Here is a 27,497-nt window from a genome sequence, read left to right as displayed (position 1 = left end):
AATCTTTTGTAAGGTTTGCAAAGACACAAGTTAGTTTTTTTTACTCAATGGTAATATACAGTATAACTGTCATACTAAATATGAAAGTTGTATAAACATAACTCCAAAACCAAACATGCAATCCATCTAAAAATGCATGTAATATTGAATCTATGTGAGTTTTACCAGAATCAGGTATTTTGGTAAGGTTTACAATTATAAAAATTAGGTTTCACTCATAATGACAGTAAAAACATCAAGTCCCTACCTTTTGTCAAAAATGATTTACGTCCTAGCTGTCAAAAATGATTTACGACCTAGCTGTCAAAAATTAGCTGTCAAAAATGATTAATGACCTAGCTGTCAAAAATTAGCTGTCAAAAATGATTAATGACCTAGCTGTCAAAAATGATTAATGACCTAGCTGTCAAAAATTATTAATGACCTAGCTGTCAAAAATGATTAATGACTGTGATATACCTTTTGTCAAAAATGATTTACGACCTAGCTGTCAAAAATGATTTACGACCTAGCTGTCAAAAATTAGCTGTCAAAAATGATTAATGACCTAGCTGTCAAAAATGATTAATGACCTAGCTGTCAAAAATGATTAATGACCTAGCTGTCAAAAATGATTAATGACCGTGATACACCTTGTGTCAAAAATGATTAAAGACCTAGCTGTCAAAAGGTCGAAGGGGGGTGGGGTTATGGAAAGGTCAGAGGGAAGGGGGGCTGGACGGCTGAGTACACCTTATGTCATAACGAGATTTATGGCCCTGGAAGAGCGGGAGAAAAAAAAAATGAAATTAATAGGTATTAGGAGTATGAAAGGGTTATTGATGAATGACATCTGACTGACATCAGTCCTTTGAGTACACACACACACACACACACACACACACACACACACACACACACACACACACACACACATATATGTGAATGGGTTTGGTTATAACAAAGTATTTGTTAGTATGAGCACCAAGAGGAAATGGAAAAGATGGAGAAGCCCTTTGTTTCAGCAGCCGTGATTAGTGAAACGCCAGTTTCCATTTATAAAAATAATAAAACTTACCTGGCCGCTCCTCGCAAAAGTACAGTTTTTTTTAAACGCACTCAAATTCCTCCAACCGAGTCTTTGCGTGATAAATGGTGCTTGGATGCTTACAGAATGGTTGGATCTTTTGGATTTGTTTTCAAATATCAGACAGGAGATATTTGCTTGTTTCAGCTGAAAGAGAGAAGAGACGAAAGCCCGATTAGTGAAATTGTACCCACGCACACACACACACACACACACACACACACACACATACACACACACACACACACACACACACACACACCTACACACAACAATGGTGCACAAGAAGGTGTGGAAGAAGAGGAGATAAGACAGTCAAAAATGGTAAAAAGTTCCAATTTTATCCAAAATACCTCTCAGGGTTCCAGTCCCACGAGTCCGGCAGCCGGCCTTGTGAGCCCCGACAGAGACATGGGAGGAGTGGTGGAGAAAAGTTGGAAAAGTGGTCAAAAGTCCTCAAAATGTTCAATAATTGTTGTACGTTCTAGGGTTCCATTATAGTCTGCTTTGTACATTATTTTAGCTGTTTGCAATTTTACCAAATTATAGAACTTTAATATATCTGACGAGTCAAATGATTTTCATTTTAGAAGAAAAAACAGACAATATACAATATATATATATATATATATTTACTTACAAACGTTCCCTTTTTGCTCCGGGTGGAGCGGAGGATTTTTTCCCGGTAAAGAGTCCAGAGGAGACCGTCGTCGAAGGCTTGCTCACGGACAACATCATCGAAAAGACGGCGAGGGTCTTACATGCTCCCGCTGTAAGTTCTTTTTGCATTCTGTACGTTCTTCCTTAAAGCTCCGGAGTTTGAGGAGATCCTCACACTAGCCCGTCTTTTGCACAAATGAATTTCGCGCGCAGAGAAGTAGGCGGGGTCTGATTCCGGAGGTGGGGGTTGTTTCCGGGTGCGATTGTGAGAGTGTTGAGTGAAAACGACAGCGCCACATGCTGTTAAAGTGGATCGTGTTTTTCCATACTTTGTTACATCCCTAATGCCAACGAACAATAAAGATGGTAACTTTGTTTAGAAATATGTATTCATACCGTAAATGTGCTGTTTATTACGCTGTTACATGAATACTAATAACTCTTAAAGTTTTGTCCATTTTATAGCAATGAAAAGTGCTGATAAAAAAAACTAGTAATCAATGTTTTGAGGACGGTCAAAATAGCGGCAATAAATATAAACAAAACAACACCAAAGCTTTCTTGATGTGTTAAGAAAGCCGCACATATGTATATAGACGAAATTAGCCGGCAGACTTTGACTAAAGGCTTTTTTTTTCTTTTTTTTCCCGACTCAACATTTTCTCACCGTAGTTAGACAGCTTCAGGAATCCATTAGGAATACAAAACACATTAACGTCTTACAAACAACAAGCGTTTGCCTCTAACAATAAACGCTCTAAAACATTTACGAATTAAAACATATTAAAAAAAAAACATATTTTAAAACTCATATAATAGTAGAACAATATTTATAATGTTTGTTTGCTAAATAAAGTATATTATATAGGTATGTTGCTAATATTGTATACATGTGTTTATTTTAAATAACACTTTGTTAAAATATTTTAAGGTATTAGTTATTTTTGAGCACATTTGACAATTGATGATAACCGTGATATTTTGGTCACAATAACTGTGATATGATTTTATTTTTTTAACATTTCTAATTTACATAAACTTGTTGTAAAGCCACCATGTTTGTTTCGTGTTTTAACATTAAGGAAAGTTTGTATTGTTTATTATTGTTGTTTGGCACAGTTTATTTTTTAATAAGCTAAGCGTTTTATTAAAGTACATCACAGATTAACACTCGCACATGTCCAAAAAATTGCAACGTTGTACAAGTTGGAATAAGAATAATAGTAGTAGTTACAACGCACAATCTGTCTGTTGTTTAGAAACGTTTTTGAATCGTTGAAATGAAATGAAACGCTGTACACAATGTGTTTGATGAATAAAAAAAAACATTTTATTGAAACAAAAGTTTTGTCACATCATTCAAGGTTTAGCCAATGCGGTGACAATGTCACTTTTTTACTTCTTCTTATCCTCTCAGGGGATAGAAATTATATCCGACATGATGTATTATTTCGGTCGGAATGTGCACGGATTGAAATTTATACATTTACGATCGTCTTAAAGAGACAGAGACAGATTTAATGTCAGAGGTCATCCCAGCCAGAAACCAGATCCTTTGAGTACACAAACACATACACACACACACGCACACACACACACGCACACACACACACACACGCACACACACACACACACACTCACACACACGCACACATGCAAACACACACACACACACAGCAAATGGTTGGTATAAGGTTTAATTGTTGTTGATTGAAACATTATACGTTTACGATTTTTACTGACAAAAACCAAACATTATTTTCTTGAGAAAGCAAAAGGTCTTTTAGATTAGATGCCCACCCCTGACAGAGACAGAAACACAACAGTTTTGTAATGTGTAATTAATTTAGTCGTTATTAACATACTGAGATGAAGAATATCTTATTTTTAATAAAGTTGAAAGTATCTCTCATCATTATTTTTCTTTGTACTCTGTAAGCACAAATATTTTGAACAATCTCGTAAACAGGATCATATCAGTTCAATTTTTAACTTCTTTACTTAATCCATTCCGTAATTTTTATTTTACATACTGATATGCTAAAAGTTTTAAGTGTTGTATGTGCATACAAAGGTTTAAAATTATTTTTTAAGGTTTTATTTCTCCTTTTTTTTGTTGAGAATAATTGTTGTACGTTCTTGGATAGCAGAGGTGACAACATAGGTTGTAGTGTCCAAAGTTCATTGTCATCTGCAGTCGGTATTGTTTATCATGATGCTGATTATTATTATTTAAAACATGACCAACATTAGCATTTGAATAGAACATACGTCCTCAAAGAGGTTGTTTCTTCCATTTGATAGATTGAATTATTACATGTACTAAAATATACATGTACTAATATATACAATACATGTATTGAGACAGAGGTCTCCAAATATTTTCCAGCAAGGTTTGCATACTGAAAAAACAAAGCCATTTTGATATTGTTATTACACACATACATGCATACATACATATACTACATATGAATATATGTATATTGTTATATATATACATATATACATATATACACATACATATACATACTGTGTATATATATATCCATATATGTATATATATATATATATATATATATATATATATATATATATATGTCTATATATAAATAACTAAAAATGTTCAGCCTGTGCTAAAGGTGACAAAGCGTATCATTATTATTATTTATTAATATTGAAATGTAATGTTTTTGTCATTATATTACATATTTTTGCTCTTTTCAACATTTACATTTTTTAAATTTTTTGTTTGATTTGATTTTGAGAACATGCTGCTGGCCAACAAACAAACATATATACATGTACATTTATACACCGTATATACATACTTCACTTTTCCACACAATACAGTAGCTTTAAGTGATGATGTTTTTACAGAATTAAGAGTTAGAAAAGAAGAGAAAGAAGAAAAAAGTAGTAGACAAAGGGTTTTTAGAAATGGCGGGCGACTCATCTCGGACGCGATGATCAAGAGTGCGTCAGTACTTCTGAGTCACATCAAGCTCGTATTCATTCAACTAACAACACAAAAAACAGCAGTCTAAACTTCTTCTTCTTGCCTCTAACTCACAAATGTTTCTTTATTTTACCAACAAAAACTTCTGTGACCAAAGCAAAAATAGGGATACTTCAAAATACGCTGTGAGTACTAGTATTTCAAAGTTGGTCTTCTTTTGTGTGTAATACCCTGCTAGTATTGCAAACTTATTGTTATTATTGTTATAGTAATTGTCAATTTATTTACACAATGTATTGAACTTTCTGAAAAAACCTCAACTTGAAGTAAGAATACAAGAACACCTTTTTCCTATTTGAGATATTTAGTTGTAATCAAAATGCAATACGATATAATAACATAATAATATGTATGTGTATGCACATATTTATGGAATTTTATCTGATCATTTTCACACTGCTTTGTTTTGATTTTTGTAAAAAAAAAATAAAAAATAAAAAAAGACTGTAAAGAATGTGTTTTTATTTGATTATTCTTGTTGTGTTAAGTGAAGAAATGTGGCGTCATAAACTCCTGGTGCATTACACAACATTTATATTATCTATTTATTTATATTTATATATTCTACTGTCATGAGTTGAGGATAAAATAGTTTTTTTTAGGAAATATGTAGGTACAGATGAATAAAGCATTTATTTAGATGTTGTATGAAATAGCAAAATTCCACCATTCATTTACATTTTACTCAATTTATGATGTATAAAATGTAATTAATCTTACTTTTTTAATCAAAGGGATCTGTAGCTTGAAGAAGATACAATAAGAGTGATAATATAAAAAATGTATAATATGTGCAAGCTATAAGTAATAAACAACCTTAAGTTGCCAAAAGAGGCTAGCAGAAAAAGTATTTTTTCTCATCAAAAGGGGAGAAAAACAAGTTGAGATCTAAACATACTCTAAAACATTTGTATGCACAACATTGTATGTATTTGTATGTGGAATCAAAGTATGTAATTAAAAAAAAGGCTTGAAATAATATCAAATATGTATCAGTTTGAGAAACAGAAGAAGCATATGGTGTTTTCAAAATACAACAAAGGAGAAGAACTGCACTTAATATCGTGTCAAACACTTCATATTTATTGAACATGATTTGGATCAAGTAAGTTTGGCTTCTTCACTCTCCCTTTTTTGTATGTGTTGAACTGTTTGAGTATTAATTGTTTATTTTGAATATGATCCCAATAAACCGTATTGTTTTGTAATAATTGCGCGTGAAGCAGTCAACCCCATCTTTTTTTTATCACGTATTTGTAAAAAATCCTCTAAATGTTTCATGTAGCAACACCAGATTTAACTCTGACAACTCGATTATTCCACAAAATAGGTGAAATAATTTTCTCTTTTTGAAGCATTTTTTTTTTTGGCTGCTGCAGGCAGTTGCTTTCCATCTTCAATCAACACACCCGCACTGATGAGAGGGACAACTACTTAATCAACCGCCACCAGAGATCCTTTGCCAGAACATAGCAATCTGTACATCGTACCCTCCCTGTGTGCGTCCCCGAGTCACGCTGTGTGTCGTGTGCTTCTGGATCTTCCCTGTCTTCCTCGTGCTTCCTGGTTCTCGACTCCTCGCTCGCCCGCGGACCACGACGACTCGCTCCCGCCTCCCGACCTGCTTCCGCCCCTGGACAAGCCCTGCCTGCCTTGCCCTTGTCTGACAGCACCGCTCCTCTCAACATGCACCTCTAACACTTTCGGTAAAACCCTCAAGTTAAATTCTACACATAGTCTGACACCAATTTCCTGTTTGGTTACATACACATCTAATATATACATATATTGATATATATAATATAATATAATATATAATATAATATCATATAATATCCATCCATCCATCCATTTTCTACCGCTTATTCCCATTGGGGTCGCGGGGGGCGCTGGAGCCTATCTCAGCTACAATCGGGCGGAAGGCGGGGTACACCCTGGACAGGTCGCTACCTCATCGCAGGGCCAACACAGATAGACAGACAACATTCACACTCACACAATCATATAATATCATCTAATATATTATACAATATAATATATAAATTGTATATATATATAAATATATATATATATATAAATATATATATATATATATGGATATAGATTTTCCTTTTGAATAAATACGCCCCAGGCTAAACACTCTCCCAGCCTCAGTGCCGTCTCCTTCTACCCGGTATCATCACAATCTACTGTACATGCATATGTGACAATAACATCTAGGGCTTTTAGAGAGTGCAGTGTACAACTGCGCACACAACAAGGAGACGAAGCAGAAGAACGAGGAAGATACAGGCGTGGCAACGCCAACGAAGAGTAAGATGAGGAAATACGCTTGTAAGTTCCAAGCCGCTCCTGCGATTGGACATGGATAGACTCCGGGAGGAAGTAGTGGTCTACCAAGTGCTTGGCAGTGAAGATCTTCCTCAGGAAGCAAAGATTGACCTGTTTTGGCCATGCTAGGGAGAGATGGAAGATTCCAGACTCTAGCGCATTTGATGAAAGCACTTTTGTGCGTGCCACACAGCAAGGCACCATCAGAGAGGGTGTTCAGCATGGTTAGAAAAATAGTGACAGAGAATACAACAAGGATGGAAAATTCAACCCTTAACTCAACAATGAGTAGATGAGTGTTATGTGAGTGTATATGTGTAAATAAATGAACACTGAAATTCAAGTATTTCTTTTATTCATATATATATATATATATATATATATATATATATATATATATATATATATATATATATATATATATATATATATATATATATATATATATATATATAGCTAGAATTGACTGAAAGTCAAGTATTCTTATATATACAGTATATATGAAATACTTGACTTGGTGAATTCTAGCTGTAAATATACTCATCCCCTCTTAACCATGCCCCCAACCAATATTACAGGCATTTTTAGACATAATGCATATTTGGTTTTGGAGTTATGTTTATACAACTTTCATATTAGTATGACATTTATACCGTCTTATTGAGTAAAAAAAAACTAACTTGCGTCTTTACAAACCTAACAAAATATTTTTTTTCTAGTAAAACTCACAAAGATACATTTCTCCAGGCATTATTAGCCATTTTGCATGTTTGGTTTTGGAGTTATGTTTATAAAACTTTCATATTTAGTATGACAGTTATACTGTCATTATGAGTAAAACCTAATTTTTGTATTTGTAAACCTTACCAAAACACCTGATTCTGGTGAAACTCACATATATTCAGTATTACAGGCATTTTTAGACGGATTGCATGTTTGGTTTTGTAGTTATTTTTTTATAACGTTCATATTTAGTATGACAGTTATACTGTCATATTGAATAAAAACAACTACGTTGTGTGTTTGCAAACCTTACAAAAGATTACTATTCTAGTTAAACTCACAAAGATTTTTCCAGGCATTATTAGCCATTTTGCATGTGTTGTTTAGGAGTTATGTTTAAAAAACTGTCAGATTGAGTGTGACAGTATACAGTCATAGTGAGAAAAACACATATTTTGTATTTATAAACCTTACAAAAACAACTGATTCTAGTTACTCACATGAATACAATATTACAGGCATTTTAAGACATAATTCATGTTTGGTTTTTGAGTTATGTTTATATAACTTTCATATTTAGTATGACAATTATACTGTCATATTGAGTAAAAAAAATAACTTGTGTCTTTACAAACCTTACAAAATATTTTGTCCAGTAAAACTCACAAAGATACATTTCTCCAAGCATTGTTAACCATTTTGCATGTGTGGTATAGGAGTTATGTTTAAGTAACTGTCAGAATGAGTGTTACAGTAAACTGTCATATTGAGAAAAACCCATATTTTGTATTTGCAAACCTTACAAAAAACAACAGATTCTAGTAAAACTCACATAAATACAATATTACAGGCATTTTTAGACATAATTCATGTTTAGTTTTGGAGTTATGTTTTTATAACTTGCATACATAGTATGACAGTCATATTGAGTTAAACAAACTAACTTGTGTCTTTACAAACCTTACAAAATATTTGTTTCCAGTAAAACTCACAAAGATACATTTCTCCAAGCATTATTAGCCATTTTGTATGTGTGGTTTAGGAGTTATGTTTAAATAACTGTCATTTGAATGTGGCAGTTATACCGTCATTATGAATAAAACCTAATTTGTGTAATTTTAAACCTTACCAAAATACCTGATTCTAGTAAAACTTACATATATTCAATATTACAGGCATTTTTAGATGGATTGCATGATTGGTTTTGGAGTTATGATTATATAACTTTCATATTTAGTATGTAAGTTATACCGTGATATTGAGTAAAAAAAACTAACTTGTGTCTTTGAAAACCTTACAAAATATCATTATTCTATTAAAACTAACAAAGATACATTTCTCCAGGCATTATTAGCCATTTTGCATGTGTGGTTTAGGAGTTATGTTTAAATAACTGTCAGATTGAGTGTGGCAGTTTACTGTCATAGTGAGTTAAAACCCATATGTTATATTTGCAAACCTTACAAAAACAACTGATTCTAGTTAAACTCACATGGATACAATAATACAGGCATTTTTAGACATAATGCATGTTTGGTTTTGGTGTTATGTTTATATAACTTTCAGATATAGTATGACAGCTATACTGTTATATTGAGTAAAAAAATTAACTTGTGTCTTTACAAACTTTACAAATGGTTTTTTTTCTAGTAAAACTCACAAAAATACATTTCTCCAGGCATTAATAGCCATTTTGCATGTATGGTTGGAGTTATGTTTACATAACTGTCATATTGAATGTGGCAGTTATACTGTCATTATGAGTAAAACCTAATGTGTGTATTTGTAAACCTTACCAAAATACCTGATTATGGTAAAACTCACATAGATTCAATATTACAGGCATTTTTAGACAGATTGCATGTTTGGTTTTAGAGTTAGGTTTATATAACGTTCATATTTATAGGGACGGCATGGCGCAGTGGAAGAATGGCCGTGCGCGACCCGAGGATCCCTGGTTCAATCCCCACCTAGTACCAACCTCGTCATGTCCGTTGTGTCCTGAGCAAGACACTTCACCCTTGCTCCTGATGGGTGCTGGTTAGCACCTTGCATGGCAGCTCCCTCCATCAGTGTGTGAATGTGTGTGTGTGAATGGGTAAATGTGGAAGTAGTGTCAAAGCGCTTTGAGTACCTTGAAGGTAGAAAAGCGCTATACAAGTACAACCCATTTATCATTATTATCATTTATATTTAGTATGACAGTTATACTGTCATATTGAGTAAAAAAAAACTATTTTGTGTCTTTACAAACCTTACAAATTATTTTTTTCCAGTAAAACTCACAAAGATACATTTTTCCAGGCATTATTAGCCATTTTGCATGTGTGGTATAGGAGTTATGTTTAAGTAACTGTCAGAATGAGTGTTACAGTAAACTGTCATAGTGAGAAAAACCCATATTTGGTATTTGCAAACCTTAGAAAAACAACTGATTCTAGTAAAACTCACACAGATACACTATTACAGGCATTCTCAGACATAATGCATGTTTGGTTTTGGAGTTAAGTTTATTAACTTTCATATATAGTATGACAGCTATACTGTCATAGTGAGTAAAACCCATATTTCGTATTTCCAAACCTTACAAAAACAACTGATTCCAGTTAAAGTCACATGGATACAATATTACAGGCATTCTCAGACATAATGCATGTTTGGTTTTGGAGTTATGTTTATATAATTTTCATATATAATATGACGGTTATACTGTCATATTGAGTTAAAAAAACTAACTTGTGTTTTTACAAACCTTACAAAAAAAATGTTTCCAAGGAAAACCCACAAAGATACATTTCTCCTGGCATTATTAGCCATTTTGCAAGTGTGGTTTAGGAGTTATGTTTAAATAACTGTCATATTGAACGTGGCAGTTATACTGTCATTATGAGTAAAACCTAATTTTTGTATTTGTAAACTTTACCAAAATACCTGATGCTGGTAAATCTCACATATATTCAATATTGCAGGCATTTTTAGACGGGGTGCAAGTTTGGTTTTGGAGTTATGATTATATAACTTTCATATTTAGTATGACAGTTATAACGTCATATTGAGTAAAAAAAACTAACTTGTGTCTTTGCAAACCTCACAAAAGATCATTATTCTAGTAAAACTAACAAAGATACATTGCTCCAGGCATTATTAGCCATTTCGCATGTGTTGTTTAGGAGTTATGTTTAAATAACTGTCATATTGAGTGTGACAATATACTGTCATAGTGAGTAAAACCAAAATTTTGTATTTGCAAACCTTACAAAAACAACTGATTCTAGTAAAACTCACACAGATACAATATTACAGGCAATTTTTTTTAGAAATAATGCATGTTTGGTTTTGGAGTTAAGTTTATATAACTTTCCTATATAGTATGACACTACTGTTATATTGAGTAAAAAAACTAACTTATGTCTTTACAAACCATACAGAATATTTGTTCCCAGTAAAACTCACAAAGATACATTCTTCCAGGCATTATTAGCCATTTTGCATGTGTGGTTTAGGAGTTATGTTTAAAAAACTGTCAGATAGAGTGTGACAGATACTGCCATAGTGAGAAAGTCCTATATTTTGTATTTGCAATATTCACAAAAACAACTGATTCTAGTTAAACTCAAATGGATACAATATTACAGGCATTTTTAGACATACCTCCACCACAGCAGACATTTTCCTTACATCCTATCTCAATACCCCCATAAATTGTAAAACTATGGCATAAGAGGTGTTTCACAACAGTGGTTAAATAGTTATTTAAGTAATAGATCTCAATATGTGGAAATTAATAAGACTAAATCACAGCCAAAAAGAGTAACTTGTGGGGTTTCACAAGCCTCGTTATTGGGACCTAAGTTATTTATACTTTATTTAAATGATATTTGTTCAGTATCTAATAAATTAAAATGTATTATGTTTGGAGATGATACAAATGTATATTGTTCAGGGGAAGATTTGAAGAAAGTGTTGAGGAAAATCGAGGTTGAGTTGATTCAGCTAAAAAAAAATGGTTTGATATTAATAAGTTACCATTAAATGATAAGAAAACTACATTTATGGTGTTCAGTGGTGCAAGGACAAATTGTGAAGGAAAATTAAAATGTAATCAAGTGGAAATTGATAGAGTATATGGAACTAAATTCTTGGGAATAATAATTGATCATAAATTATGTTGGAAACCGCATATTGAATTTTTAAAGGGAAAATTATCCAAATCCATTGGTATTCTTTGTAAAGTAAGACACATGCTGAATAAGAAATGTCTGCATATGTTATATTATTCTTTTATTTTTCCATATTTAACATATTGTGTTGAAGTTTGGGGAAATGTTTATGGAACAAATATAGACCCAATACTTAAACTTAAAAAAATCATTAGAATAATACACAAAGCATGCTACTATGAACATACCAATCCAATATGTATAAGTAATAATGTGTTTAAATGTTCAGATATTCTGTTTTTTAAAAACAATGAAAATTATGTTTTAAGTAAAGAACAACAGCCTTCCAGCTTGTATTCTTAGCTTATTTACATTAAGAGGAGAAAACTATAATTTACGGGGGATATTGATTTTTGAAATAGGTCAAGTAAGAGCAAATAAAAAATACAAATGTATTTCAGCTTTAGGAGTTAAATGGTAGAACAAGCTCAGAGATGAGTTAAAGACATGTAGTTTTTTGTTATGGTTTAAGAAAACATTGAAAGGTGAAATGATTGAACATTATAAAATATAGTAACAATTACTTTCATCTTTTAACGATGTTCCAGGCAATCTAATGTTCAGTGAATGTCTAGGATAGGCAAATATAAGCTTTGGCTTCAGCCTATTCCCTTTTCGGTCATTCTTTTTCTTTTCTTTTTGATTGTTTGATTGTTAAGATGTCCAATCTGTACTGTTAAACTGGTCACACAAAATGGTTGATGGTTGATTATATGACCGAAATAAACGTATTTCATTCATTCATTCATTATCTGTCGCACTCATAGTTTATTCCATTTTGCTTCTAATTATTCCTATTGATTTTTTCCCATTTCACTCAAACAACCAAACAAACAAACAAACAAACAAACTTGCAGCGAACCACCACCAACAGCATATGCTGACACACGAATACCATTTACGAATACCTTCCTTTGTCACTTTCTCCTCTTTCCTTCAACTTGCTTTTTCCTTTACAAACCACATCCATATCCATCTTTTCCTTATACTTCACGCAATGTTTCTATTTCTATTCTCCTCTCCTAGAAACCATTCACGTAAGGTTATAAACATCCATTCTCTTCACCTTCCCTTCAAACCTCTCCTGCTCTTTCTCCCTCTCTCTCTCTCTCTCTCTCTCTCTCTCTCTCTCTCTCTCTCTCTCTCTCTTTCACAATAAAAACACATCAATCCAAAATAAATCAGTCTTATAAAATACAACAGGGTCAACAACAATCCAAACTCATATAATGTCATGCGTCTTTATTTATCTCTTAACAGTTATTCCTCCTTCATAACCTGAATTTTAGAATTTTAAACTTAAGATATGATTTAGACTAAAAAAACTCCTTTGTCCCACACGCCATTAGACTGTACAACTCCTCTCTGGGGGGGGAGGGGGGAGGGGGGGGGGGGAGGGGTACTGGGATGATAGGGGATGCAAAACAATAACAGTGCAATACTTTTTCATAACATGGCCACTACTGCCTAGTTTCTCTTGTTATATTCTTATTTTACTGTTATATTTTTATTCTCATTGTTGCTTTTTATTTCTATTCTATAGTAATATTTTTCTATTTTATTTCCATGTATACCCCCATTATTTACTTTTTACTATCTAGCTATTGCTAATCCGAGCACAGTTCATGACGTCTCGTCCTTGTAAACACTGGACAGACTGCTTATCTTGCAGACATTTAATTCCATTTAGTTTTATTCTCTACATGTAATTCTACATGCTTCAGTGTCACATAGAAATTTGCTTTCTTTGTTATTTATTTCAATTATTATTTCTGGTTTACTTGCTGTCTGTTTACTTAAGTTCTCATAACTTAGTATGTCCTCTGATTAGAATTTGTTTAACGCTGCTCTACGTTTTGTTATGACTGGAGCGCTCAGTGTGGCGACTTTTGTCTGTACTTCTTCCTCACCTCCTTTCTGAATGCGTTTAGGTTTTTTTTTCTTTTCTTTTTTTTCTTTGCCTTGTAATTGTTTGTGTCCGCTTGTTCCATTTCTGTGAATATCTTTTTATTTCATCGGCTAACAGTGGTTTCAGTTTACTGAGGACGCAAACTGCTGACCAAACCTGCGACTCAGACTCCATGATTCACACATGTGTGACTATAAACGTTGACAATATATGATTAATACCAATTGCACAGATAAAAGTTAAAAATGTTTTAGAAGATAAATTTAAATTTTATTTTATCGTGATTGTTCTTAAAATATTTAAAATGTCAATATATTTAAATCAATTTACCTTTATCAAATTTAAATTCAATTGTATTGCATTTACTTATTTAACTTTATTTAATGTATTTGCTATAAAAATATTTATTCAAAACTAGCCAAAGGTATTTATTGATATTTAAATGTTTATTTATTCATATATCTTTTATTTCACTTATTCTCTTCAGACTGAGAAAGCTGTCCACTAACATTTTGTAATGCCAAACTAAATGCTAACCTAACCTAACTAGGCCTCAGTAAGCAAATTTTTGCTAACCTAGCTCAATGCTAAACTAATCCTATGCTAATCTAATTTATGCTAAGCTATGTTATGCTATGCTAACAGTGACACACCTCTCCGACCTACGTCTAACGTGCAGCACGTCACACAGCCTCGTCACACGCCCTCGTCACAACAGCACACCTCTTATCTCAAAATGTCTCCTAACAGAGCCTCCTCTTCTTCTTATTGCGTCACACGCGCACACAAAAATCAACAAAGAGTGAGCCTTTTTCATTTATTTTTTATTTTTTATTTTTTATCAAAACACATCAGACACTTTTTTTACAAAACTATAATATCGCATAACACAGTTAACCGGGCGGAATCACCAACACAGTTAAAAACAACCTCAACAGTGAACTATTTTTCTCACCCAGAAGCACATCTGTACTATATCAAACCTTAATAATAATAAACAACATTTATCATTCACTCTGAGCTGAACGAAATGGCTCGAGAGAAAGAAGTCTGGGCTTCCCTGCTTAGGCTGCTGCCCCCGCGACCCGACCTCCGATAAACGGAAGAAGATAAATGGATGGATGAAATGGATGGATGGATCATTCACTCATATGATTTCCGAACATAAACTTTGTCTATCTTCTCATAAACACACACATTTTGGACACTTTCCAAATTTTTACAGATTAGCAGGGATGTGAGAAAAAGCGTGAAGAGGGGGTGCGGGAGTCTGGGAGTAATGATTACCTTTCAAGGGAGGGAAATGAAACAGATCAGACCCGCAGGTTGCACACACAAGTGTTATTAAAATACGCATATATATAAATGTACCAACAAAAACTGAATCATTCCACATCCAAACCACTTTCCAACATTCACCAATATGCACACACATTTATAACACACAACCCACCCCAATGACCGGACAAATATAAACAATTATACACGTGTGCTTTTTGTGGAACGGTCATCTTATAACACGAACGCAGGTCACTTACTCATAAACAGCGATTAACCCGTCCAGCCCAGCAGACCCTACGTTACCACCCTGACCAACACGGAAAACCGGCCTAAAGGCGCCGTAGAATCACTGGTAATCACCCAACAATTCTACAGACATCATGTTTGGTCAGTTCCATACAGTTTCACCAAGTTTCACCAAAGCTCTACCGTATGGAGCCCGATCTCCATCTGTCTAAACTGCAGCACACTAATCAGAACGTCGTGACAGCTCAGTCGATCTCCTTTACCGGAGTCCCTGAAAGTCACTGAAAATGAGGCCTTTACCACTGCAGCTTCCACATTTTACACATTAAGCAAAATTGGCCTGTGTCAAGTCCGTTGGGGTCTGTCACTCCTGTCAGCTGTCTTTTCAGGCAGTCGCCAGGTCTTTCCCTGGTTCCCAGCTGCAGTCACTGGGAAGATCAACCCCATGATACAAAAAACCTGAGTAGAGTGGTAACAGTAGGCTACATCCATCGGAACTGCTTCAGTGCTGTTATGGTGTTGGACCTGGTTGGGTTGGATTGCAAAGCGGGGAAGGAAAGGAGGAGAGGGAAGGTTGACAGCTTCATTGGGGTCATCATTGGAGACGGCGTGGCGCGGTTGGGAGGGTGGCTGTGCCAGCAACCTGAGGGTTCCTGGTTCCATCGCCACCTTCTACCAACCTAGTAACCTCCGTTGTGTCCTTGAGCAAGACACTTCACACTTGTTCCTGATGGGTCGTGGTTAGGGCATGGCAGCTCCCGTCATCAGTGCTGAACAAGTTTAACCCATCTACCATTTATCAGATGAGCACCCTCCTTCACCGGTGTTTCAATGATAGGCCCACAACACCGCCAGAGGGCTCATCAGCAACACCTGGTATAGATATATATAATAAAATATAATGTATAAAGATATATATATATATAAATATATATATATATATATATACATATATATATATATATATATATATATATATATATATATATATATATATATATATATATATATATATATATACTCACTTGGGAGTCCCGAGTGAGTATCCAATCACAAGTTGCAAAAACAGGTAGTGGCACCGGAGCCATACGAGCCATAGAAAGCCACAGAAAGCTCACAAAGAAGGAGAGCAAAATGTTGATTCGGTGGCAGATATATATTTGCAAGGCCATTTTCAAGAAGTACACTTAAAAGAAACTACATCTTGTGAGACGAGGTCGGCCGACATTGTAAGCTATCCCGGCGGTGAAATGGTTTGCCTGCGACTTTCACACGAATCAACCGACTACGAGCGGTACCACTGGCTTATACGGAAACACCCCTATATCGAATAAAATCTATAATATCACTAAAACATTTTTGAGCTCCCGTGAGGTGGTTTTTGAGACGTTTTGATATTGAAGTATTTCGCAAGGGGCGGCACAAATGCAAGACAACTAGGGCAGAAAGTTCGTCTTGGTCTCGCTTTCAATTGGTCGGCCGGGGGCGAACAGGGCAGCACCGCCACACCTGTTCCTTCCCCGGAGTAGAGGCCGACCCGCAGGCTGAACAATGCCAGAACAATGTGATGCTGCCTTGCTTTCCCCCGGCCAACCGATCGAAGACTTAAGGCCCGGGGAAGCCAGGCAGCATCGCTGCACCAGGCCGTCTCGCAGGTCCCTTCCTCGCAAAAGAGGCCAACCTGCAGGTTTGGAGAGACCCACATTGTCAAGGGGGCCATAAGGAAGTTGCCTTTGAGCGATGACCCGCTGCCTTCATCATCTATTGACATCACGACCACAACGATGGCTGCAATATTTTACTCAGTGTTGTCTCGCAGGACAAGATTTTACGAGAATTATGGCTCATGACGCAAAATACCTTTTAATGGAAACACAAGGCACAAATGTACTTTATCAAAATTTTAGAAGTATCGCTTTTATTTTGCAAAAAACACCAATGGAAACATAGCTTCTGTCTCTGAGAGTTTTCTCTGCGTTCAACAGTAGTCACGTGCCTTGTGAGACTGTTGTGTCCACAGTGGTAGCATGTACACTCTGAGATATTTGCATTTTCTCCCCTCTTCATCACATTGTCATCATTTAAGCTGACACCATATTTATCCGCAGTTTCATAAGCTCCTCATCTTCATCTTGAACTTGCTGAATGTTATCGTCTCGTCACTCTGCATCACATAAACAATGAACGGTGTGGCGCAGTGGAAGAGTGGCCGTGCACAACCCGAGGGTCCCTGGTTCAATCCCCACCTAGTACCAACCTCGTCATGTCCGTTGTGTCCTGAGCAAGACACTTCACCCTTGCTCCTGATGGGTGCTGGTTAGCGCCTTGCATGGCAGCTCCCTCCATCAGTGTGTGAATGTGTGTGTGAATGGGTGAATGTGGAAGTAGTGTCAAAGCGCTTTGAGTACCTTGAAGGTAGAAAAGCGCTATACAAGTACAACCCATTTATCATTTATTTATTTAACGGCTTAAACTTGTCAGCTAAGCCTTTCATAAAAATTGATATCAGTAATCCGTCGTTCAAAGTCTCATCTGCATTTCTTAATGTAGTAATTGCAGCTTCGCGCAGATAATATAGTCAGTAACACTCTTGTCAGCGCCTTGTCATCCAAAACTTGGATCAACTAAGCGTAGGCTTCCTCATTTTTCTCTATGTTGTCTTAATCATCTTTGTCTTGCGGCTCACTTATTATAGTGGCTTTGAGGCCCAGCAAATGTATGTTCCTCAGAAACTGTGTTTCCCACAACCGGTATTCTTTTCATCTCTATCGAAGCATCATTTGTTCCATCGACTTCAGATTCCCCTCCTGAGTTCATAACCTGTTGGTTGTGTCATCTTAAAAGGGTAGAATAACCATGTAACTATTTTCTTCAGGACAATAACTGTTGCTTAACCAGAACTCAACTGTTTTTATTTCCACATGTGCGCAATAAAACAATATACATGTACTTGGGTTGTACGGTATACCGGTACTAGTATAATATCGCGGTACTAATGAATCAAAAACGGTACTATACTCTGTTTGAAAAGTACCGGTTCTGTCTGTCTGTGTTGGCCCTGCGATGAGTTGGCGACTTGTCCAGGGTGTACCCCGCCTACCGCCCGAATGCAGCTGAGATAGGCTCCAGCACCCTCCACGACCCCGAAAGGGACAAGCAGTAGAAAAAGGATGGATGGATGGATGGGTTCCCAATTTTTGGGGGGGGGATTTTTTTAACGGGCATGACAGCGCGCCGTCACGTCGTGACATTGCTGGTTTTACGAGCAGAGGAGCATGTTCCGCAGCGCACAATCACAGAGTTCTTACAAGCAGACAAGGTGTGTAGACAGAACAGGGAGAATGGACGCATTTTGGCCTAAAAACTGACGATAAAGGTGAAGTTATAACACTGAAACGCCCTCAGGAAGAGGTGCTTTAAGACATGGGTAGCTAGCTAGCAGCAAACATCCATCTGGAGTCTGCAGTGTTTTAGCTACTTCTAAACCACTAATCCTTGCCTCCATGGCGACGAATAAAGTATGTTTCTTACAAGTGTCATTGCTGCAGGACGAGGAATAGCTAAACATGCTTCACTACACACCGTAGGAGGATACTGTAGCTCACCGGCGTCACCGCAACAGCAAGCTAGCACCCCTGAATGTAAATAAATGCCATGTCTACACTTGACATCCACTGTAATAATATTAAGTACAATAGTGTATCTAGTTGATACTAATATGATTACATCTATATTTTTTATCGTCACAAAATCTTTTTTTCTTTAAAAAAAAATCATATTATATGTTTATAAACTCAGGAAATATGTCCCTGGACACATGAGGACTTTGAATATGACCAATGTATGATCCTGTAACTGCTTGGTATCAGATTTATACCCAAATTTGTGGTATCATCCAAAACTAATGTAATGTATAAAACAACAGAATAATAAGTGATTATTACATTTTAACAGAAGTGTAGATAGAACATGTTAAAACAGAAAATAACCAGATATTAACAGTAAATGAACAAGTGGATTAATAATACATGTTTACAGTTTGTGTCCCTCATAATGTGGACAAAATAATAGAAAGATAAATGACACAATATCTTACTGCATAGGTCAGCTGACTAATTAGAAGTCATTGTTTGTTTACTTACTACTGAAATACAAATTGTCTAGTATGTTCACTATTTTATTGAAGGACAAAGTTGTTCTTGGATTGCAATAAGAAACATATGTTTAATGTACCACAAGATTTTTGGTTAAAATAAAGCCAATTATGCCATTTGTGTGGTCCCCTTTTTTTTTTTAATTATCGAAAAGTATCAAAATACATTTTGGTACCGGTACCAAAATATTGGTATCGGGACAACCCTAACAGGTACATTCCTTTCAGAATTATAGCCTAATGATTATAACAAAGGTGTTATGGTTTGGACTAAGGGGAGGTGACGGCAAACAGACACCAGGGGGCAGTATGTACAATTATTTATTATATAAATATAATAATTCAATATATATATAATAATGATAACAAACAATACTAATTTAATAAACTAAGGAAATGGAGTATGAACTATATCCAAAAGGGAATGGTGTAAGACTATGTGTAGAATTTAACTGAAGTGAGTGTTACCAACGTGTTGAACGAGATACGAGGAAGTCCAGGGGGCAGGCAGATGATCCGTGGGCAGAGAGAGACGGCAGAATCCAGGGGCGAGCAAGAGGTCGAGGAACGAAGGAGGCAGTCAGAGTCCAGAGGGAGATCCAGGGAAAAGTGAGACGCACAGCTCACTTTCCAGGTGACGAAGGGTACTGCGGGGACACGGGAGAAGACAAGGGACAAATCAAGGCACGGAGAGGAAACACGAATAGAAAGCATGAAGCTTATTGCTTACGGTACACCATGAGAAAACTAAGTTCCCGCGCCGATCCTAGGGTCCACTGGTCTTTTAACCAGCTCGCCCTCATCAGTTCCAGGTGTGAAGATTGCCAGCGAGTGATTGCAGCTGGTGGCTGCTGCAGGGTGGGGACGCGCACGGCGCGTCCCTGGATGTGCGCACCCGTGGGCGTGTCCCGAGGTGCGCACAGACGGATGAGCGGCGTTGGCAGAAGCCTGAAGCGTAACAGTACCCCCCTCCTTATGGACAGCTCCCAGATGTCCTACAGGTTGTACCACAAAAAGCACAGGAAAAAAAATCAAGGGAGGGCAGAGGGGTGAATTGGTGGTGGGTCGCCGACCCAAATGACCCCGAATCCACCGAGGACGAATCTGGTGGCGGCGGCGAGTAGAACGCCGCTGAGGCCGGCGAGGCGGGCGACCAAGGAACGGCCACCATCTTGGCCGTCGGGAAGGCAGACGCGAGTAGAGCAATGGTGCGTCTCGTCGGAAACGAGGAGGAGACGTCTGAGGCGTGGAAGCAGCAGCGGAAGTCGTCATCGGCGTGGAAGCAGCGGACGTCAAAGCCGGAGACGAGGAGGGCAGCTGAGGAGCAGGCCGAGGTGCTGAGGTCGGCGGAGCAGGCCGAGGTGCTGAGGTCGGCGGAGCAGGCCGAGGTGCTGAGGTCGGCGGAGCAGGCCGAGGTGCTTAGGTCGGCGGAACAGGCCGAGGTGCTGAGGTCGGCGGAGCCGGCCGTGGGGCAGAGGTCGGCGGAGCCGGCCGAGGGGCAGAGGTCGGCGGAGCCGGCCGAGGGGCAGAGGTCGAGGCCAGCCTGGGAGCTGGTGGAGACGTGGGGGCCAGCCTGGGAGCTGGTGGAGACGTGGGGGCCAGCCTGGGAGCTGGTGGAGACGTGGGGTCCAGCCTGGGAGCTGGTGGAGACGTGGGGTCCAGCCTGGGAGCTGGTGGAGACGTGGGGTCCAGTCTGGGGACTGGTGCTAGCTCGGAGGCTAGCTGAGGGGCTGGTGCTAGCTCGGAGGCTAGCCGAGGGGCTGGTGCTAGCTCGGAGGCTAGCCGAGGGGCTGGTGCTAGCTCGGAGGCTAGCCGAGGGGCTGGTGCTAGCTCGGACACTAGCCGAGGGACTGGTGCTAGCTCGGACGCTAGCCGAGGGACTGGTGCTAGCTCGGACGCTAGCCGAGGGACTGGTGCTAGCTCGGACGCTAGCCGAGGGACAGGTGCTAGCTCGGACGCTAGCCGAGGGACAGGTGCTAGCTCGGACGCTAGCCGAGGGAAAGGTGCTAGCTCGGACGCTAGCCGAGGGACAGGTGCTAGCTCGGACGCTAGCCGAGGGACAGGTGCTAGCTCGGACGCTAGCCGAGGGACAGGTGCTAGCTCGGACGCTAGCCGAGGGACAGGTGCTAGCTCGGACGCTAGCGCGGGACTGGAGCTAGCTCGGACGCTAGCCTCGGGACTGGAGCTATCTCGGACGCTAGCCTCGGGACTGGAGCTAGCTCGGACGCTAGCCTCGGGACTGGAGCTAGCTCGGACGCTAGCCTCGGGACTGGAGCTAGCTCGGACGCTAGCCTCGAGACTGGAGCTAGCTCGGACGCTAGCGTCGGGACTGGTGCTAGCTCTGACGCTAGCCGAGGGGCTGGTGCTAGCTCAGAGGCTAGCCAGGGGGCTGGTAGCTGTGGCTGGGAAAAGCGAAATATAGGTGGAATAAGTCTGGCAGGGAGTAGCCTGTCTTGGTGCAGCTGCGCCACCCCATCAGTACAGCCACCAGTACTATTCCCCCCCCTCCAAAAGCGGATGCCAGACGCTTCTTGCTGGCTGAGGAACAGTCTCTAAGGGTGGGAGGAGGGTATCCAGGCGACGAGAAAATTCCTCTTTGCTCATATCGCTACTAAACATTCCTTTCCACGACAGTTTGGCAGGACAAGACAACTCCTCCGGTGTGGAGCGAAAAAAAGAAAAAGACATGGTGAATGGGGCAAGAGGCAGCAAAAAAAAAAATTCACAGGGGGCGAAACTAAAGTCACTGGGGGCGGGGCTAAGGAACTGTGCCGTCAGGTCCTTTAATAATTTTGGCGGGAACTTACTGTTATGGTTTGGACTAAGGGGTGGTGACGGCAAACAGACACCAGAGGGCAGTATGTACAATTATTTATTATATAAATATAATAATTCAATATATATATAATAATGATAACAAACAATACTAATTTAATAAACTAAGGAAATGGAGTGTGAACTATATCCAAAAGGGAATGGTGTAAGACTATGTGTAGAATTTAACTGAAGTGAGTGTTACCAACGTGTTGAACGAGATATGAGGAAGTCCAGGGGGCAGGCAGATGATCCGGGGGCAGAGAGAGACGGCAGAATCCAGGGGCGAGCAAGAGGTCGAGGAACGAAGGAGGCAGTCAGAGTCCAGAGGGAGATCCAGGGAAAAGTGAGACGCACAGCTCACTTTCCAGGTGACGAAGGGTACTGCGGGGACACGGGAGAAGACAAGGGACAAATCAAGGCACGGAGAGGAAACACGAATAGAGAGCATGAAGCTTGTTGCTTACGGTACACCATGAGAAAACTAAGTTCCCGCGCCGATCCTAGGGTCCACTGGTCTTTTAACCAGCTCGCCCTCATCAGTTCCAGGTGTGAAGATTGCCAGCGAGTGATTGCAGCTGGTGGCTGCTGCAGGGTGGCGCGCGTCCCTGGATGTGCGCACCCGTGGGCGTGTCCCGAGGTGCGCACAGACGGATGAGCGGCGTTGGCAGGAGCCTGAGCCGTAACAAAAGGGGCCTGAAAATTGGTCTGTAAAGCAAAATGTATGCTAGATTTGAGCAAAGCACCACCATTGCAGGTTATGTAGACCACAAGGGAATCTGTTAAATGTAAATTCAAATCATAATAAGACCCTTTTAAAGTTTAGTCTATCCATCCATCCATTTTCCACCGCTTATTCCCTTCGGGTCGCGGGGGGGGCTGGAGCCTATCTCAGCTACAATCGGGCGGAAGGCGGGGTACACCCTGGACAAGTCGCCACCTCATCGCAGGGCCAACACAGATAGACAGACAACATTCACAGTCACATTCACACACTAGGGCCAATTTAGTGTTGCCAATCAACCTATCCCCAGGTGCATGTTTTTGGAGGTGGGAGGAAGCCGGAGTACCCGGAGGGAACCCACGCAGTCACAGGGAGAACATGCAAACTCCACACAGAAAGATCCCGAGCCCAGGATTGAACCCAAGACTACTCAGGACCTTCGTATTGTGAGGCAGATGCACTAACCCCTCTTCCACCGTGCTGTTTAGTGTAAGAGTGCCTAAATGCATATTTTGTAGTTCAGTCACTGTTAGCAGTGCAATTTTCAGTGGCTTTTTTTTTAGAGTTGAGAGCACTATATTTGTTGCAACCATACTTGCCAACTCTCCCGGATTTTCCGGGAGACTCCCGAAATTCAGCACCTCTCCCGAAAACCTCCCGGGACAAATTTTCTCCCGAAATTCAGGCGGACCTGAGTCTGCTTTCCCACGATATAAACAGTGTGCCTGCCCAAACACATTATAACTGTAGAATGATCAAGGGTGAGTTCTTGGTTTCTTTTGTGGGTTTATTGTTAGGCAGTTTCATTAATGTCCTCCCAGCGCGGTAACAACACACAACAGCAGTCATGTTTTTGTCTACCGTAAAGCAGTTCGTCTGCCGTAAACAGCAATGTTGTGACACTCTTAAACAGGACAATACTGCCATCTATAACATCAATAACATATACGGCTTTTAGAGAGTGCAGTGCACAACTGCGCACACAACAAGGAGACGAAGCAGAAGAACGAGGAAGATACAGCCATGGCGACGCGGACGACGAGTAAGATGAAGAAATACGCTTTGTTGCACCTTTCCTGCCTGAGTCCGGCGATTAGTTGCAAATCTTGCTTTATTGATTGCTTGCACACAGCCAATCCAACACAAAACAAACTAGTCCCCGCCCGCACTCATGCTACCGCTCCCTCTCTTCTCTCGCCCACACACTCACTGACGTCACTCACCTCACATGCTCACCTATTAAAGGGCCACACACACACATACGCTACTCTCATAACAGTTTGTAAGTTCCAAGCCGCAGCTGCGATTGGACCTGGATAGCCTCCGGGAAGAAGTAGTGGACTACCAAGTGCTTGGCACTGAAGATCTTCCTCAGGAAGCAAAGATTGACCGGTTTGGGGCCATGCTAGGGAGAGATGGAAGATTCCAGACTCTAATGCATTTGATGAAAGCACTTTTGTGCGTGCCACACATCAATGCATCATCAGAGAAGGTGTTCAGCATGGTTAGAAAAATAGTGACAGAGAATAGAACAAGGATGGACAATTCAACCCTTAACTCAACAATGAGTAGATGAGTGTTATGTGTGTGTAAATGTGTAAATAAATGAACACTGAAATTCAAGTATTTATTTTATTTATATATACATATATATATAATAAAATAAATATATATATGTATATATATATAGCTAGAATTCACTGAAAGTCAAGTTTTTCTTAGATATATATATATATACATATATATATATATATATATATCTATGAAATACTTGACTTGGTGAATTCTAGCTGTAAATAAACTCCTCCCCTCTTAACCACGCCCCTAACCACGCCCCCACCCCAACCACGCCCTCGCCCAACCCCCGACCACACCCACGCCCACCCCCCTCCCGAAATCGGAGGTCTCAAGGTTGGCAAGTATGGTTGCAACACGTGGGCCAACTTATTTTATTGCTGCCTCATTGTGACGTGTATGCCTCTTTGTTGCCCCTAGCAGAGCAGAGGAAGTATTGCATGAATGACCACTCCTCCAGTCAGACTGAATAGTTTACAATTTTTGGGTAAAGTTTGATGGGCCAAATGAAAAGGCAAATGCAGACTTAGCTGACGAGAAAAAAAATAGTGTATGATGCCCTGGCTCAAAAGTTTCAGGAACATTACACAGTCCTTAAACATGCATATACATATAGGAAATCTAAAAAGAGTAAGAAGCTCTTCATGTAATTTAAAATTGTTTATCGTGACTTTGCTCTTAAGTGGGATACAAGGAAATCTAAAATCTTGAGGCAGACTGTACCAATGGGTCACTTTTCAGGTTCGGCAACAGTGTGTTTTAAGGCAGAGAAAAGCAGGCAGGCAGGCCAAGTTGAGTTCAGGAATGTCACTGTGTTACAGGGTGGTGTAGAGAGAGGGACGGAACCAAACAGAGGAGGGACAAAGAGCAGGAGAGGGAGAGAGAGTCATAAATGCAATAATTAGAGCTTAGGTAGAAATAAGCAAAGCACTCTGGTCTCACTGACTGCCGGTGTATCTTAACAACAGGAAATAATTGAGAAGACTGAAGCACTGAGTCTTTATTACGCTACAATTCTACTCCTTCCCGGGATTTGTTGAATTGTTGTATTTATTTAGAGGAAGCAACAATTTCTCAGAATGGATCTGCTCCTAGATTTTGGCTGATTAGGCTGGATTATTTTTTAATTAGTTTCTTAATGAATTTTTCGACAACAATTGAAAAAAAAGATTGTGATACATTTACCATGTCTGTGGCTGCCCTGTTTAGGGGCAAGTTGGGGACAAAATCCCAGGAAAGCCCTGTCAAGCATCCAAACACTGTGGTTCTACCCAACCATGATGAGGACTATGATGATGATGAAGATGACTCCAAGGTAGGCCTGAGCAGAGAGCCTATTCGCAGGAACTCACGCTTTTACCGTTCAATGAGGAAGAAGAGGATGGCCTCATCTGAACACTCTGAAAGTAAGAAAACTACAGTACATATAATTATTCAAACACTTTAAACTTAAAGTAAAGATAAACAGACAATACCTGAGTTGCCAGTAGCCACAATCGTATTAGCTCTGTTTGCTTTACTTCTACCTAAGTTGTCGTATTGTGTTGCTCCATATTACTACTAAATGAGAAGTTACAGTAGATGCAGGCCCTACGAAAAGAGAAACAAAGGCTTGACAGGTGTTTCAGTGCAATTCTGCGAAACTGCAACCTGAGAAACCTGTTGAGTTGCAATAACACAATTGTCTGAGTAATGACTAAATGATTCTCATCAAACTCTGACCTCATCATATGGAGCAAAATAATTAAGATTGAGTTAGTAACCTGATTTGTACTAATAGACACATTGAACGTAAATAAATGGCATACTGTAATGCTTATTTATTGTTAAAAGAAACCATTGTTCACCATAGGAATTATCCATTTTCATTGGACCACACCAAAGTGTGGGGCTTGGACTTTGCACAGCATCTACAGGCCTTCAATGGGTTAGACAAGTGTGATTACCTAATACATAACTAGGCATGCCTACAATTAAAAAGGCAATGCATGTCATAAAGCACTGAAGACTGTCAGAAAGGGATCTATCCATATAGGGGATAATTCTGCATCATATTCATTAAAATGAAAGGATTTCCAGTCCTTTCATTTTTATGTATATTGTCATTTTTATGTATACTGTCACAGGCCATGTGACAGTAGACTATTATCAAAATAATAAAATAAGTATCCTTTTTAGTATTATTGTCAGTTATATGCATATTTTCTATGGTCATTTTTTGGGGGACCATGGTGTTTTGCTATATTTGGGCCAAATGTAAATACTGCAAGACATTCCATACAGAAAGAAAGCGGCTGCTGATCTCAGGCTGTTGGGTTTATGTTTCTATGGGAATTTTTGTGAAACGTTTGTGAAAATTGTGATTTACAATGTATTAAGATGTAAGACTTCATTTATAACGTTGCAACTTTGTTTTCATACTTTTTTCACTCATCTATTCTCTCATAGTATGACTTTATTTTTTTAACTAACTTTCTTCTCAAGTTTTTCTGTGCCAAACCCCATTGTGACCAAGCAAAACATACACAGTGAAAGGGGTTTTAGGGCTCAACATGTTTAATGCCTTTAAATTCAACTTCGGATCCACAGCAATTGAGGTACATTTTAATGATGTTGCTTATACAAATAATATTTCAAGTTACTATAGCATGGTATTGTGATAGTCTACATGGTATTGTTCTTTGTCATAGATAACAATAAAATATTTGAGATTTATTGTGCTCTATTAGTCATGCAAGATGGCGCCAGTATGTGCTTTGGCCTGCCGTCTCTCGCTGTC

At 38.8% G+C, this 27,497-nt stretch overlaps 1 protein-coding gene and 1 long non-coding RNA gene across 2 annotated transcripts in view; one reads left to right on the top strand and one right to left on the bottom strand.

Moving 5' to 3' along the window:
• Window positions 1–22,563: 22,563 nt before the first annotated feature.
• LOC133572671 (uncharacterized) lies at window positions 22,564–26,763 on the bottom strand. The gene is made up of 5 exons (XR_009810566.1): window positions 26,566–26,763; window positions 26,194–26,308; window positions 25,904–26,118; window positions 22,887–23,127; window positions 22,564–22,803 (listed from the first exon to the last, which is right to left on the bottom strand). It is a non-coding gene; the product is annotated as an uncharacterized lncRNA (long non-coding RNA).
• The window catches only part of ngef (neuronal guanine nucleotide exchange factor), a 91,649-nt gene continuing 89,766 nt past the window's right edge, over window positions 25,615–27,497 (top strand). The window contains exon 1 of the mRNA XM_061925542.1: window positions 25,615–26,124. Within this exon, the coding sequence (XP_061781526.1) occupies window positions 25,857–26,124 (268 nt within the window). The 5' untranslated portion in view covers window positions 25,615–25,856. The remainder of the gene's footprint in view (window positions 26,125–27,497) is intronic.

The sequence above is a fragment of the Nerophis lumbriciformis genome, linkage group LG30, assembly GCF_033978685.3.
Source record: "Nerophis lumbriciformis linkage group LG30, RoL_Nlum_v2.1, whole genome shotgun sequence".
NCBI classification, from domain to species: domain Eukaryota; kingdom Metazoa; phylum Chordata; class Actinopteri; order Syngnathiformes; family Syngnathidae; genus Nerophis; species Nerophis lumbriciformis.
This window is presented reverse-complemented; position numbering and strand designations above follow the sequence as displayed.